The following is a 17481-nucleotide window of genomic DNA, read 5'->3' as shown; positions in this document are numbered from 1 at the left end:
GGCAAGTTGATACCAAAAAATTAAGCACACTAGTTGAAAATTAAAATAGTGTGTGCTTTTTGTGATAGAGTCCTGTGATGTGTGTGGTGGGGAGGGGGTGCAAGCTGGCATTTCCATCATCATCATTTTGTACATGAATTATCTAACCCCTTTTCATCAGATAGAAACATTCATTTGAAACTTTTAGTGAATCTAATAAAGTGCCCAGTTTGATTTAATCTTGCATAAATAATCAGTTTTTGAAGTATATTTTACCTTAAATATCTTCATTAAGCCACTCTTGTGAGATGATAGAATTAATATGTATAGCAAAAATTTTCAATTATCTTAATTTCTAAAGCATGAGCTAGGTTTTTAAATTGCATGTCTCAAAGGACTATGCCTGTCACGTGAATCTTTACTCCTTGACATTAAAAAGGAACATGTAGGAGAGAAGCCTATAATCAATTCCCAATGTTCTGACATTTAACTTATGCTTCACTCTAAATGTGATAATTACCAACTTTTTATAGCAACAATATGGAGAAGTCAAGTGAACCCACAGGAAATTGACATACCTGTTCCCCAAAGAGAAAGGTTTGTTATTTTCTTGTAGCACATTTTACTGATCTTGTTCCTTTCATGGAATGAATAAGCTCAAAAAGCGAATGGATGAAAAGGCATACCATAGTCAACACAGGAAAAAAATAAGAAAAAAATGTGACAAGCCCTAGTGTCGATCAATCATCAGTATAGTCAGTCAGTACACACAATGATGACATATTTGATAGAATTAATTCATTGACAATAAAATAGCACTGCAATCATGTCAAATATATTTCTCCAACTAAAAACACAGTAAAATAAAATTAACAGTTTTTAATTATGATCCTTACTAATCTAAGTTAGATCTGATGTTTTACATCATATAGATTTGGTGGAAAAGATTAGGAAAGGGAAAGTTACTTAACAGGAAATTAAGTAACCCACTGGTAGTATAAAATCAATTGGGTATGTATAGGTCATCATTAGACTATCTGCAAATTTTTAACTTTCATTTTTTGTCACAGAAAAGGAATTCTCAATTGATTAAACAAAAATGTCATTAAAAACTGGACAGTTGCCAACAGAGTGCCTGGAATATAGATCTTCAGAAATATTTACAAAAGAAAAAAGAAAATTCTCTGCCTTGGAAATCAACTTCTTAGGAATATTATAAAGATGCAGATAGAAATTGATTCAAAAAGCAGAGGTCTTTTTTCTATAGATAAAGAATTTTAATACAAAATATCAAGAGGATAAATGAAGAACTGGCAGTGTATATTCCTTTATTTTCAAAATACTATTAAAATAGAATTCACAAGATTGTACTTTCAGGGATCATTTGTATAGTAATTTATTAAAATAGAATTCACATGGAAGTGAATATTTATCAAGAGTATATATTTTTCTTTCTTTTTTTTTATACAAGGTATATTTGTATAATTTGGGCTGGTTTTGAACTTATATACAATACAAGCTGTCCTTATACTCACGGAGATCCTCCTGCCTCACCCTTCCAATTGCTGGGATTACAGGTGTAGACCACCATACCGGCTCTCAGGAGCATTTCTACTCTGGTTCATTCGGTTGTATAGTGAAAATGTCCTGAGAGCTGGGATGCTGTCATTCAGATACTCTGCTAACTCCTAATTTTTTCTTAACCACAAAGGAATGTGATCCAGACCAACAAAAAGCAAGAAATGAAATATTTAGACTTGCAAAGATAAAAAAAAAGAGAAATCTAGCTGGTAGGAGATTAAAAAGCACCAGAATGAGGCTGGCACCTGAGCCAAACCTCAAAGGAAGCACAGTATTTGAATTTGTCCACATAGAGAAGGGCAATGAAGTCAAAATCCTCTCTATCAACAATCTTCCTTCATTTCATTGGTGCATGCTCTGGTCAAATATCGAAGGATAGAGAAAGGCTTTCATCTCTGAGTTGGATCCAGTCATGAAGAGAAATAATAACATTCTATGCAGAGCACTGAGAAATTCTAAGTTAAACAGTTGCTTTATCTCAAGTTCAGAGCAATGAAATACTATGCATAATTAAATAAATCTTACTCTATGCATTTCTTTTGTGATTAAAGTTAAGACAATGTACATTTGTTATCTGAAGAGATCAATGATAGACTAGCTAATTGCTTCCTCTAGGAGTCATCACTCTATTACAGTTAAATTCATTCTGTTATCATTTGCATAAATTGAATAACATTACTTTTGTTATACATATACATGTTTTTTGCCAATTAAAATAGCAGTTGCTTTGTTACTTTTTAAATTTCTTGCAGCCTTCCTGCTTTTATTCCTTCTCAAGTTGAAATTTCAGGAGGAAAAAAGGGCAAAAGAGATGAGAGAAAACAAATAATAACATGGGAAGGAACAGATCATAGTTGCAAAGAATGGTCAAAGACAGCAGGAGAGTTGCTGATGGTGTCACTATGATCAGACAACAGTAACAGAAGGAAAAAAATCTATAAAACCCACGGGGGCATTTCTTAGAATGTAGTTTATACATCCAAAAATAGAAACATATTGTTGATTAACATCCGAAAATCTGATTCATATTAGTTTGGCCTATAAACAGTGATGAGGGCTTGGAAGCGTGGTGGCCTCACAAGGGAGTTTCAGATGATGTCCGACATGCTCAGGGTGATATGGCTGAATATATCTGATATATACATCTGAAGAAACATCTGCCTACGTACGAGAAGTAAAATGGAAAAAATAAACCAAAAAATTAAAAGAATGAGTAAATTTTTAAAATAACAATTTAAGCATAAAGGGCAATGATGATGAATATATTGTTGGAGGATTATTGATGTATGCACATACACGGATACAGTCACACCCGTGAACACTAGCATGGTTTTCAGATCGCTGCTAATTTTGACTATGTCAACACATGTCTCTAAAGCAGTTATCAAACTGATCAAAATCTGCCCCAAAGTTTCAAAATAGGTGAAGATATTGGAAAATGACTGTGTCATGGTGGGATTACAATCCTCTTGGGTTAACCCATGAAAATGTACATGCTGATAAGAAGAGGAGCCTGGTTGAAGTTGTGAGTGACTGGGAGTGTGACCTACAAGGCTTCTCCTTTTTTCCACTCAATCTATTTTCTTTAAGCTACATCAGTCAGATATATTGTTTCAGTGAAGGGAAAATGACTAGTAAAAGAGATAACTAAAACTCTGACTCATTTTTTTTACTTAGTCCAATTATATCTAGTAATTAGCTTACATGAACCTGTTAAATGGGCTTTATTTTTCGGTGATTCTTAAATTGGATATCCAATAAATATATTTATCAGTATTCTCTATGAATAAATACTTTGTTCGAATATATGTTCTCAGCTATGACGTAATAAAAGAAATCACACATGCAATTGAACAAGCACGACCCAGGGAAAAAAATTATAAAGTACCTGAACCTTTTCTTGCTATTTACATTTACTAATTGAGGCTATTCCTTCCTCACCTTCCATTCTTGTCATTGTTAGGTGACTTAAATTACTCTAATGAGAAATTAAAATGCTCCATCATTTAATAGTAAGAACTTTAAACTGTTCTCTACTTTTTGGCCATCTCTGAATTGAGCGCGTTGGAGTCAAAATAGGCGAGCACTCAGCTTCTTCTTTACTTAGTGATTCTCTGTTCCTCCTTCGGAGCTTCTGAGGCCCCAGGGTTGAAACAGAGCAGGTAAGAGTAGGTAAAGGGGAAGCCCAAAATTATGTTTTTTTGAAGTTTTTAATTTTTGAGGAGATGCTGAGAACCGAATCAGGGCCTTGTATATGCTGAGTGCGTGCTCCACCAGTGTTCTACAGTTCCACCCCAAGTTTCTTTTGTTACATGATGGATAATCTCTTGAGCTTATTTTGTATCTTATTAGGGGTTTTCAGCTGAATTTTCCCTTGTTCAGGTTTGTGAGTTCATTAGAGAATCCTCTCTCCCACCAGTGGGATTTTTCACCTTTGTTTGACAGGAAAATTTATTCTCCTGGACACCTGAACATCTAACTATATATCGAGGTTCTCTGTTTATCACGCTTGTTTAGTCTTATTTTTCACTTTTAACAGCAACTAAGTAGTCCCTCGCTTATCTTTAGATTTCTCAGGTCAGAATTTAACATTCTACATAAGTGTTCTTCCAAGTAGTTTTCTTAAAGTCTTTTTCCATTAAATTTGAGGTGTCTTGAAAAGAGATTACAATTTACAACATATCAACAATTTACTCCAAAAGTTTTTCTTCTTTCACTTTTCACTATGATTTAGCTTCTCCAAGCCCGCACTGGCTTGGCTATATTCAAGTGGTCATCTCTAGATCTAAGATATCTTCCCAAGTTCTGTACACTGATTTTAGTAATGCAGTATGAATAATACCGATGCCATAAATGGGAGTGAAGCTTCAACTGTGATACTTCAATTTTCTTTTCTTCATTTGTGTTTTTTGATTTTAAAAGTGAACCAACAAAATAATAAAAATGATTATTTGATTGCAGATAACAATATTGACTGAAGATACTTTATTATCTGCCTTGGATTTAAATTTTCTCTTATTTAAAATCATAAAATAGGATAACCTCTAATTATATTTGTATACATTATCTTTTAATATGAATAAATATTATGTTCATAATATTTTGAATATAATCACAATATGAAACAATCTAAATAGTAACTGAGGTGATTTTAAAAATAAAAATTATAATTGATAAGCAGATATAGTTCTCATTTATTTATACTCTATTTTCCTCCCTTTAAATACACTTATTCAGTGTGTGATGAGACATGGAATCTAACAATACGCAAAGGAAAGTAGGTCCATTTCCCTATGAATTTGCAGAATGATTATCTTTTGTTAGGTAGAACTACTAAACATTTTATAAGACCTCATATCTTTAAAGTATTAACAGGAATGGAGAACCAACAGAGACGAGGAAAAAAACACTTGATATTCAAAATAGTGAGTCAGTAAGAGCTTCAAATTTGTCAGAAAATGATAGTAAGTTGAAATAGGAATCCATAATATGCACAGTTACATCTACAAATACTTTGTAAGCACAGAAACTTACAATATGGAATGTGGTTAGCAAGGCTAAAGAGTGAAAAACCTGTCTTTGAGTGAGATGTTAATCAGAGAAAGTTTCCGTAAGCATATCTGAACCAACAATATTTTTGTTTAAAGAAAAAAGGCTGTTGTCTCAATTAAAAAAAAAAAAAAAAACCTATGGCTATTGGCTGAAGTAGAATCAGGAATCTGGTAAGCCATGAAATATTACCTAAAGGTTTAATTTATGGTGGTTATATATTTCTAAATAGCTTTAAAATATACCTCATTTTGTAGATTGTGCAATTTAGCATGAGAATAAAAGCTTTAAAGGAACTCTCCTGCACTGCTGGTGGGAGTGTAGACTGGTACAGCCTTTGTGGAGATCTGTCTGGAGATTTCTCAAAAAGTTGGGACTGGAAATCCCATTTATTCCAGCTATTCCACTTCTAGGCATATTCCCAGAAGAACTGAAAGCATCATACCACAGTGATATATGTGCACCTATGTTTATAGCAGCACAATTTGTAATCGCCAGATCTTGGAAACAACCCAAGTGCCCATCAACTGAGGAATGGATAAAAAAGTTGTGGTATTTCTATACAATGGAGTATTATTCAGCTATAAAGAAGGATCACATTGAGATATTTATCAATAAATGGGCACAGCTTGAGACCATACTCATAAGTGAAATAAATCAATCTCGCATGTGTGAATACCGAATAGTTTCCCTAATGTAAGTAATGATTCAAATATATAAAAATATGTGGTAATCATGATTCCCCATTAGGTGGCCTTGAAGCCTTATAAAGTTTTCACTCATTAATTAGAAAGGCTTTACTCTGGGCTTCTTGATATGAAAATATTTGAAGCTAGAATATATGAAGTTTTACCCAAATATTTCAAGGAAAAAGACACTATGGTAACTACTATTAAGTCAGGTTATAAGGTGGTGAAGTACTAGGTTATTGAAACAGTCATGCTGTGACCTCTATTGTTATATTGTTATGTCCTGTTTTATCTCAATCTCCCCCTTATTGTTTCAAAAAAAAATTATTTAGTCATTTCTTATGTTTGTCTTAATTAAAGAAAAAATTCAAAAAAATTAGGATATATAAATAGTAACTCTTTTCGATTTCCTATTAACTTGTTTTGAAGTCCTGTAGTACTCCCACGATCTTGTTTTGACTGATTAGACTCTGTTCCATTCTATATGATAGTATCAAGTTTGAAGACATAGGCAACTACTTTGAAGACAATAAGATTCACTAAGATACCCATTCTGGTTTGGCTATTGTCTTCTTTGGAAGTCCTGTAATGTTTACAACGCCTAAGTTTTATTGGTCTTGTTCTCTACTGTTTTGTCCAACTTTATAATATCTAATAAGATAGACAATTCTTTTTAAGGAAACAAGGGACAACGTTGATAACCATTGTTGATAAACTTGTACTCTGTTCTACACCATGTGCTACGTCTATCCTTGGTATTGACTGACAGCTTTGTTTTGCCATATTTGACTGTATTCTTCCCCCCCCCAAAGAAAGTAATAAGCACTAAGGAGTAATAAAATCCAAGATGTGTAAATTTTGTTGTAAAAAAGAGAGGGAAAAAAAAAAAAGAAAAGGAGCTCTAACGGATATAACAGCAAGTGTGTTTGGGGGTGTTAAATAGCTGACTTTATCAATGTTTTTGGAACATTGAACACAGCTGTTTGCAGTCTCCCTGTTTGAATGTCCACCTTGTGTTCTTTGATACTGTGATTTGAGGAACTATTTTCAAGAAAATAGTGTGTAATCTACTAGCAGGTAATTTCTTACTGTTATGGTGTTTTGTTTTGTTTTGTTTTGTTTTGTTTTGTTTTGTAGTTCTGTATTGCGTGTACCCTTACGCCGCTTTGGTTTGTTTTGTGTTTTTCTCTTTTTCCTCTTAAATTAAAAAAAAAAAAAAAAAAAAAAAAAAAGAGAATAAAAGCTTTACTGTCCTGTAGCTTCCATTCTAAAGAGAATAATACTATTAATCATACACTTTAAAATTTAAAATCAGTTGCCTGTTTATAAAGAGAACACAGATGCATTTTAAAATGTTTACAATGGTAAAAAAAAAAAAAACAAGGTGAAACAAGAAAATGAAAAATACAAAAAAAATTATGTAGTTTAGGAACTAAACAAAACGCGTTAAGAAGCACTTCATTATGATTACTTTTTTCATTGCTGAGCCAAAATATCTGACACTGAAAGATAAAGGAGGAAAGGGATATTTAGCTCAGAGTGTGGAGAGATGTCATTCCATAATCCGCTAGCTCCGAGGCAGGGCGGGACGAGGCAGAAGGGCATCACAGAAGAGAAACAGTTCATAGAGGGAAGCAAAGAAACAGCAAAGTAGTAAGTGATAAGAAGACCACAGCAGCTCTCTCTGTGAGGATGCAATCAGTGTGCTCTTAGGATGAGCAGTACTCTCTTCCAGGGCGAGGCACCCTTACTCCTATCCAGAACTATTCCAAACCAGTGCATGCAATAATTTAGTAACCACACACCTTTGATTCCAGCATCACACACTTTAACCTCTTGAAAGCTCAACCTATGATCACGTGAGGTTTTCAGCAAACAGCAGACAAAAGCCATACACTCTCAACTAATGAAAAATTTAATTCCAAACTTACTCCACGCCAGGGTAAAGAGGGCAGATGTCCTTAAATTAAAAGCTAGTAAATGCCTTAGGAAAAAATGTAATTATTCTTAATATTAAATATAAATTAATCCCATAGATCTATTTTCAGGAGACACTTTTGTAATAGAGAATAATGTCCACAATAGACATGACAGACATAGTTAGCATATTTATCTAGGGACACAGAATAGATGGATGTTAAACTATTATAATAAACACAATTTTATAAAGGCCTTGTATTTAATTTATCTGTTCCTTTTTGTTAAATGATATCCCTGAACCAGCAAGATTTACTGTATTTATGAAAGTCTCTTTGCCCTTTTCCAATATCAGCATGTTCTCCGGGAAGCTAACTCCTTTAGATGAGATTCTGAGTCAGTCTTTTACTCTGGTTAGCCAACAGGCCAACTACTAGAGTGCTGAAAATCAGGAGGAAGGGAGAAGATGTGGTACTTCTCATCCTCTCTGTCCCCAGTGGTGCCTTCAGCTGCGCCTACATCCTTCTTTCCACTTGTGTATGAGGAAAGTTCCAGCTTTCATCAAGCCTCCAGCCTAAGTTTAGTAATGGCTTTATTTTTGGACTTCCTTTACATCCCTAGAGTATCTTCTCATTTTTTTATCACAGAGGGAATTATATCTGTATTTTTAACATCCTACACTTGAAATATACATGAAGTTTTCTCTTGCATTGGTTGGAATTTGATTGACACAATCACTCATTATAAGACAATGGTGTATCGTTTAGCTCAATTTAGTATAAATAATTTTATATTGTAAAATATTTAATGTCATTATCTACATATTACTTGTGCAAGAATGCTTAAACTGTGAATAGTAAACATAAGTGTGAGAAAATACATTTCCATTAGTCACTCATGCATGATCTGTAAGTAGAGAATTAGAATTCATCAATCTCAGAACACCTGATACTTCAGTATGCATTAAACAATATGTGCTCAATAGATTTGCTGTCATGAAAAGATTCATAGAAATGTGCACATGTCAACATCAAGAAATAAATGTAACCCAGAAAGAATATCCTAGGGAATTGGTATTTCTCTACTCCCTCAACCTACAAATCACAGTTATGAGTTACCAGGAATTGTCTTTTCTCTGAAAATATGAAAGTTATATGTGGAAATAATATCTATTCTTTATCTTCCATTTCTTCATTTCACCAAATGTTAACTATTATTTAAAGTTCAAATATACGTTAATAATGTAATAAACAATTTCAAGTTATCCACAAATTACGTGACTTCAATAATTTTTTCCCCAAATCTCAGGCTTACAGCCTGAATAAAAGTTTTTTTTATCACTTATATTTAAATATCCTCATTCTGTCAAGGAGATCATATGTAAAGTCACCTTAAACAGACAGAAGAGACTTCAGAAGTATCTGATGCATAGAATCTGACATGTTTAAATACATAGTGCTAACTGAGGGGCTCAAGGATGCAGGAGACCAAATACTACCAATGTACACACCAGGAACTGAGAACAGTTACGTGAGCCTTTATGGGCTTATTTTTAGGCTTATTTTATTCTTATATATAAACATTTTCAGTCACATGGCTAATGCCCTAGTTGTTATTATCTGTATGACTGACAATCTCTGCAACTAAACTTGGCCTAACTTTTCCTAAGATAAAATGCATTGGTTGGAGTCCTCTGTACCCACTGTAGTCACAATTCTTATTATCACATCAAAAAACAAACAAAAACAAAATAAAATCACATCATAAATCTGTATAGCAGTAGCATAAATCTGAAAGAATATACTTACTCTTTGAAGTTTCTTAATGTGCTGGAAAATTATATGTCTCACTCTTGAAAGCTGACTTAAACAATGTTAAAATCATTAGCTCAATATCCCCGTAAGACAATTTTTGCCAGGAAATATATCCCACCAGCATTTATGTTCTCGACTCCTACCTGAAAGTCTTCTTAATATCTTCTGCTTCTATTGTCTTGAGAATCTCTTGGTATAAGTGAGGATCAACTGTTGGTGGAGATGTGGCATCTAAAGGGCAATTTGAATGTGCATAATAACCTATCAAAATTCCAAGAATAAATAAAATGGTGGCTGTGCAAAACATTTTTAAAAGGCGACAAATGTTGCCGCGGTTGCTCTTTGGTGCAGATCTTGTATAATGGGAAACATAGTCAGATTCTTCTTGTAGTCGCTGGAATCTTCCTTTAGGTGAAGTTGATGGCTGAATGGAATCCAGATTTAGGTCCACAGACTCTGGGTGGCCCAGGTTTTGATTCTCAGAACTATCAATTTGGAACTGGTCAAAACCAGGTTCCTCTAGTTCCTTCTCCATATCCCACTCTAAATCAAGGGCAGTGGCTTGAAGGTCATCATTGTCTAAATATTGCGAGTGTCCTGATGCTCTTTGATCTGCATTGATCTTCTGATAAGCCATCTTTTTACCTGTGAAAATAAGAAATATAATTTCTTGTGAAAACAATGAATATACCAAGAAAGCCATACCTTTAGTGATTATGAACAAGGGAAATACATTCTCCCTACAGAAGATCATATTTAAGATAATTTAAGCAGGTTTTTCTGCCTTTATTGCTGTAGAAAAAGAAGATTAAAAATAAAAATGTTACTTCATGGCAACAGGATAAAACATTGAAGAAATTATTCACATACAAAATGAACTTTTGAAATTCAGATTAATAAAATCACAAATGTACAACTGCATTAGAAGAAAATGAAATCAAAACTAATCTTACATATTTCAATACAATTTTTTAAAATCTAAGGCAAAAGCAATAAGTGGTGACTCTGGACGGCAGCAGGTTTTCGGCTGCCCCCTCCCAAACTTCTGGAACTAGTACTGCTGTGGATCTTTGGCTACTCCACCCCCTTCCAAAACCTTTCACTCCATTAGATTAACCTGGCTGGGCTGATAAGAGACTCAGAAACCCCTCATCCAAACAGAGGATCTCAGCAGGGTTCCATCAGTGTGGTGGATTTGTCCCAAATATAGAGGACTTGAGTGGATAAACATGAGCAGTGGCAAAGCCTCCTCCAGCAGTGGCAAGCCTGGCGAGAGTGTGGGTGAGTCCTTCCTCCATATAGACAAATTAGGTGGGTTGAGGAGAAAGCCAATAAGGCCTCCCCCAACCTGGAGGAAATTAAAAGAGCTTATAAAACATCCAGTGACACAGTAGGGTCCCAGATGAGGCAAACACTATAGCCAGGTATATCTGGTGGCCTGGAATAACCTGAAGACATACTAACAGCAGGAACTAAGGGTTGAGTTACATCAATACTCCTAGTTCTATCAGCCTAGGAAACATGTCGGACTGGCCCAAAAGGCCCTGCAGAAGCAATTCAAGTGACTGGCCCTCTTGTTCATTGTGGTACCCAGCAATAGGACAAATATCAACCACACAGTAGGACCCTAAGATACACAATACCAACAGTTGGGTTAGTGGAACTGAAAGACCAATATTAACACAAAAGGTGAAAATGGCAAAATGAAAAAGTAAAATGCAATCTCAACTTCTAGTCCATCAGAAACAAGTACAGAAGGCATCAAAATAGAGGACATTGGAAGTCATACACCTGAAATTTCTAAAAAGATAGCGAGTGAAGTAAGGAAACAAATTCATGAGGCTATACAGGAAATCAGATAAAGACAGAAATAACAACTTTAATAAAGGAGTTGCTTAGCGTGGCTAGAGAAGATACAGATAAAAAAAGTACAGGAGCATGAGAAAATGATAGAAACCTTGAATGAACAATATAGAATAGAAGTAGAATGCATGAAACAAATTCAAAGAGATACCCAAGGAATAAAATATTCTACTGAAAGCTGGCGAAACCATTTAAATGAAGCTGAGGACAGAATTTTGGACCTTGAAGACAGGATTGCAGCTAGCAATCACAAAAGGATAGAATATTTAATAATAACAAGGCAGCATGAAATGACAATTTAAAGCTTCAAGATGATGCAGAGAGAAATAGTATAAGATTAATAGACATCAACAAAAATGAGTCAATGCAAATGACATTGGTAAACTATTCACAGAAGAAAATTTCCCAAACATGGGGAAAGAATCTGATATATAGGTAAGTGAGGTACATAGAACACCAAATAGTCATAACTAAAATAAATGTATACCCAGACATGTAATAATTAATATACCAGACATTCACCATAAAAACAGAATAGTAAAAGCTGTTACAGAAAAGACACAACTCACCTATCAAGGAAAGCCCATTAAAATCATGGCAGAGTTTTCAGCACAAACCCTCAAGTTAAGAGGAGCTTTGAGTGAAATATTTCAGGCCCTGAAAGAAAACAACTTTCAACCCAGATTGATGTACCTTGCAATATTTTCTGTGAAACTTAATGGAGAAATACAATATTTCCATAACAAAGAACAATGGAAGAAATTCATGTCCACCAAACCAACCCAGAAAGAGTACTAAAGGACACACTAGACAGAGATAAAAAATAATTACGATTTCCAGAACCATAACAGAAAGACACCACCAGACTGGGCAAGCAATTAATCAATGGGGAAAAGCAAAAAACCAACAGCAGGAAAATAACATGAAAAAGTTGAGCTAGTATATATCACTTATATCTCTCAATGTAACTAGCCTCAATTTGCCTATTAAAAGAAACAGATTGACAGAATGGATCAAAAACATAATCCAGCAATATACAAACAACACAGCTGACTCAAAAAGAAACATCGATAAAGTCCAACACATGTGCATGATAAAAACCCTTCAGAAATTTGGAATACACGGTATCTACCTCAATCTTGTGGAGGCTATCTATGAAAAATCAACAGCCAGCATTATACTGAATGGACAAAACCTGAAAGCTTTCACTTTAAAATCAGGAACAAGACAATGATGTCCACTATCACCACTCCTATTCAATATAGTTCTGAAAACACTAGCCAGGCAAATCAGACAAGAGAGAGAAACAAAAGAAATAACGATAGGAAAGAAAAAAGTTAAATTATGACTATTTGAATATGACATGATACTCTACATAGAAGATTCCAAAAATTCCATCAAAAGACTACTAGATTTCATACATAGCAGTGTAGCTGGATACAAAGTCAACACTCAAAAATCAATAGCATTCCTCTACACAAACAAAACACTCTATGAGAGAGAAATTATGGAAATAACAACTTTCACAATAGCATCCAGAAAAATGAAATACTTAGAAATCAACCTAACCAAGAATGTAAAAGACCTATATGCTGAAAATTGTATTACTCATAAAAATGAGATAGAAGAGGATATTAGAAAATCGAAAGATATCCCTTTCTCTTGGTTAGGAAGAACCAACATTGGGAAAATGGCCATACTCCCAAAACTATTATACAGATTTAATGCAATCCTAAGCAATATACCACTGACATGCCATACAGATCTAGAGAAAACATCCCTAAAATTCATTTAAAATTAGAGGGAAACCTATAATAGCAAAGGCAATTCTGGCAATAAAGGCAAGGCAGGAGGCATCTCAATTCTTGACTTGAAATTATACTATAAAGATACAGTGATAAAATCAGTATGGTATTGGCAAAGAAATAAACTTGAGGATTAATGGAACAGATTAGAAGATGCAAACACAACTACCAAGACACTCCGCCCCCTTATCTCTGACAAAGGGGCTAAACATGTTCACTGCAAGGACAGCCTCTTTAATAAGTGGTGATGGAAAAATTGGTTTTCCACATGCCAAAGACTGAAACCAGACCCACGTCTATCACCAGGCACTAAACTAAAGTCAAAATGGGTCAAAGATCTAAACATTAAAACAGAAACACTAAATCTACTGGAAGACAAGTTAGGTAGAAATCTTGGAAACATAGGGGTAGGCAAAGAGTTCATGAATAAAACACAAATCACACAGGAATTACTTCAAAGTAATTACTTCAAAGTAATTCAAAGAATCAACAACTTAGATCTAATCTTGTTAAAAACTTTTTGAACTTCAAAAGAAATCACCAACAAAGTGAAAAGAAAACTCACAGAATGGGAAAAAAAAGATTTTCACCAGCAATCCCTCAAAGGACCTATATCCAGAACATACAAAGAACTGAAAAACATCAAGCCCCCCAAATTCAAAGACCCTCTCCAAAAATGGGCATCTGAGATGAACTTGCATTTCTCAGATAAAGATATACAAATGGCAAATAAATACATGAAGAAAAGTTCACCACCACTGGTCATGCAAGAAATACAAATTGAAACAGCATTGAGATTTCATTTTACTGTAGAAAGCATGGCTGCCATCAAGGAATTAATTGATAACAAATGTTGGAGGGGCTGTGGGGAAAAAGGAACACTTCACTGTTGGTGGGAGTGTAGACTCGTGTAGCCACTGTAGAAATCAGTGTGGAGATTCCTCAAAAATCTAGGATTGGAAATTCCATTCAGTCCAGCTATTCCCCTCTTGGGTATTTCCCTAGAAAAATTGAAAAGGTCATGTCACAGTGATATATGTGCATCTTGTTATACTAAGATGCTGAAAAATTAAAATAATTGATTAAAAGATAATTAGCAAAAATAGTTACTTAAAAGGATAGTTATTAGCAATATTGTCATTCTATACTGAGCTCGTTACCCTAGTAACCAAACACCAACCACATAGTTATAAATTAACTGACCAGGTCGTTCTGCTGTTCTGTAATGCATCATCCCCCCTACCTTAGTGACCTGTGTGCAATGTCAACTTTTGTTCCCCTTGTAAGAGACAAATGATGCTATGTCAACCATTGTTCCCTTTATGAGAGACAAATGTTCCTGGAATTGGCAGACCAAGGGCTATGAATTGGCTAACCACCCACTGTGAAATGCCTCTTACCTCAAGCAAAGGGGAACAAAGGCCCACCTTATTTCTGTTTCTCATCACTATGTACTTAATGATCAATGAGCTAATCATAAATGAACTATAAAAATCAGTCAAAACTCTAACTCAGTTGCACAGCTTTGCAAATTCCATCTGCACTGTGTCACTGGGCCAGCTAAAATAAAAGCGCTTCTTTTAAAAAGACGTCTTGCCCCGTTTGTCATCTTGAGGTCTTGTCCCGTTTTTCATCTCAGGGGCTCTGTGGGGATTACAACGCATCTATATATAGCATCTCAATTTCTAAATCTTGGAAACTACAAAAATGCCCATCAACTACAGAATGGATGAAAAAGGTGTGGTATTTTTATACAATGTAATATTACTCAGCTATAAAAAGGACGATCTTGAGGCTTTTATAGGTAAATGAGGCAACTTGAGACTATCCTCACAACTGAGATAAATCAGACTCATTTAGAACCAACTAACAGAAAATGAACAATGGTTTCTATATTATCTCCTTGTCTATAAAAATTTTTGTTTATACTATCATATCTGTTAGTTGGTTCTAAATAACCTGTAATACTTTCTCTTTCTCTTGAATGGTTTTACACTGTCTTATTATGTTTGATGCTATAGTATATGAAGGTATAATTAAATATTTCAAGGAGAGATACTATGGTAACTACTGTTATGTCGGGTTATCTTGTGGTGAAATACTATGTTGCTTAAATTGTTCTGTTCTGACCTGTGTTGTTATGTCCTCTTTTATCTTAATCTCCTTTAAAAAAAAAAAAAATTAAGCCGGGCACGGTGGCTCACACCTGTAATCCCAGCACTCGGGAGGCGGAGGCAGGAGGATCACTGCGAGTTCGAGACCAGCCTGGGCTACAAAGTGAGCTCAAGGCCAGCCTGAATTGCATAGTGAGACCCAGTCTCAAAAAAGACAAAAAAAATTTTTAAAACCCCCAAAATTAGTGAAATAATTGAAAAAGAACTTTTCAAATTACCTTAAGGAGTAAAGTTGATGTCTCAAATCCCAATACACGTTATGTGTCTTTGATCTGAAAATTAAAAATCAAAAATGCCCCCCCCAAATCAGACGCATTTGTAAATATCATATTCTCTCTAGTGTAAAAAATAAATAATAATAAAAAACTGAAAGAGTAATAAGATCTAAAATGTATAATGGATATCGTAGTAATGAAAGGGAAAGAAAGTACTCAAAAGGGAAGAACAACTTGTAACTATACATATATAACTGTACGTATGCTTAAGAGTGCAAGATGGATAACCACACTACTAAGTTTCTGTTAGTACACTGAACATAATAGTTTGTGCTGTCATTGTTGGATTGTCAGCTCATTTCTTATGCTTTGATTTTGTAACTTGAATAACTCCTTCTAAGATAACAGTATGTAATATGTCAACTAGTGATGATTTCTTAATGCTGTAATTTTTTAAAAATTCTGTATCATTTCTACCCTTTTTCCTGTTTTGCTTTTTTTAATTTAAAAAAAAAAAAAAACAAAGTGGTGACTTGCTAAGTCAAGAGGAAAAAGTAAAAAATTTGGAGACGATTATATTACCAGAACTACTTTTCAAAAATACAAATCCAAGATAAGAACAGGATGATAAACTAAATAAACATCCAAACCACAGAAGTACAACAAGATTTATAAGATACATTTTATTGTTACAAACTGCTAATAAAAGTGGAAAGTTTAAGGATATCAGAGAGTACTGAGGCATTCCAAAGAATTCATGTCATGAATTGGCCTGGCTCACTGAACTTTAAGTGAAAGTTCTGCATGGCATCAACCCAAAAAGGAAATCCTTTTATCAGCCTAAGAGACGGTGGCTACATCACTGTATAACAGAAGTGGCAGATGGAGGTTTTTCTCCCCTACAAAGTTTTGGACCACAGTTTCTCGTATCCTACAGAGTAGTATTAGGGTAACTGGGTTAATTAACTTCATGTGTTCTTAAGCCTGTTTTCAGTAACTCACTGGTGTATTATGGTTGCAAGTGGAGAATATTTAGATTTAGATTTTCTGTGTATCGGCTTAGTCATCCCAGTTAGATGCGAAGGTCTCTTACAGTGTTTTGTAGTATTACTGTATATCCCACAGTAGTGGGTAAGGAACAGAGCCCAACTGATAATTGATTAGCTAATTGTTTGGGGCTACTGATTAATAAATGAGCTCTAATGAAAAAAAGGTAATATGAATTTATGATAATAAGTGTTTTTACTCACAAAATTATGGTTTTCTCTGCCATCAATTCTGGCTAACAGAAGCCCATAAAATGCGAGATTCTAAATTTCTTAGTTCAAATATAAGTAAATGTTAAATTTGCAAAAGAATATAATTTTGACTATCATATTCATGCTACCTTATGATCCAGGGTCAGTTCTTACTCAGTGCTGACTCAGTAAAGGTGAGTATCCCTGCATGTCAGGCACTGGGAGAGGAAATAAACACAAAGATAAATGAGTTCCTCAAGTACAGAATGACCCAATCAGAGAGGAGAACACAGCAACAAGGAAATTCAATGAAGTGTGAAAAACTCCAGCATAATTTACACACGATTGATTCTAGAAGACAATGTGACATAAGATTGTTCAAGAGCGTGCCCGAGTTCCTTTGGGCAGTAGCAGAAGACTGTGAGAGAAGGGTAGCGAGGTAAGAAAAACAAGAATGGCCTACTTGGAAAATACAGAGTGGTATGCTATGGTTAAGGATGAAACATGAAGTCCCAGATGCTCGGGAAAACACAGGAAGAGGTGCAAGATTAACTTCTCTGCAACGGAGGACCTTCATTTGGGAAGTGGATGTAGAAATAATATAAATGTTATAGCCCTCTTAGGATCATCATTAGGATTAGCTGAGGCAGTGAACCT

General features: G+C 34.6%; 1 protein-coding gene across 11 annotated transcripts in view; it reads right to left on the bottom strand.

The window, feature by feature from the left end:
• Naaladl2 (N-acetylated alpha-linked acidic dipeptidase like 2) overlaps positions 1-17481 on the bottom strand; it is a 1233816-nt gene that overhangs the window by 627130 nt on the left and 589205 nt on the right. For all 11 annotated transcript variants that reach the window (XM_063229030.1, XM_063229028.1, XM_063229032.1 and 8 more), the window contains one exon: positions 9673-10174. In XM_063229030.1, coding sequence (XP_063085100.1) covers positions 9673-10174 — 502 coding nt within the window. The remainder of the gene's footprint in view (positions 1-9672; positions 10175-17481) is intronic.

Source organism: Cavia porcellus, unplaced genomic scaffold (assembly GCF_034190915.1).
Source record: "Cavia porcellus strain 051 isolate PalLab524CR breed Dunkin Hartley unplaced genomic scaffold, mCavPor4.1 scaffold_17, whole genome shotgun sequence".
Taxonomy (NCBI): domain Eukaryota; kingdom Metazoa; phylum Chordata; class Mammalia; order Rodentia; family Caviidae; genus Cavia; species Cavia porcellus.
Note: the sequence above shows the minus strand (reverse complement) of the source record. Positions and strands in the feature narration are given on the sequence as shown.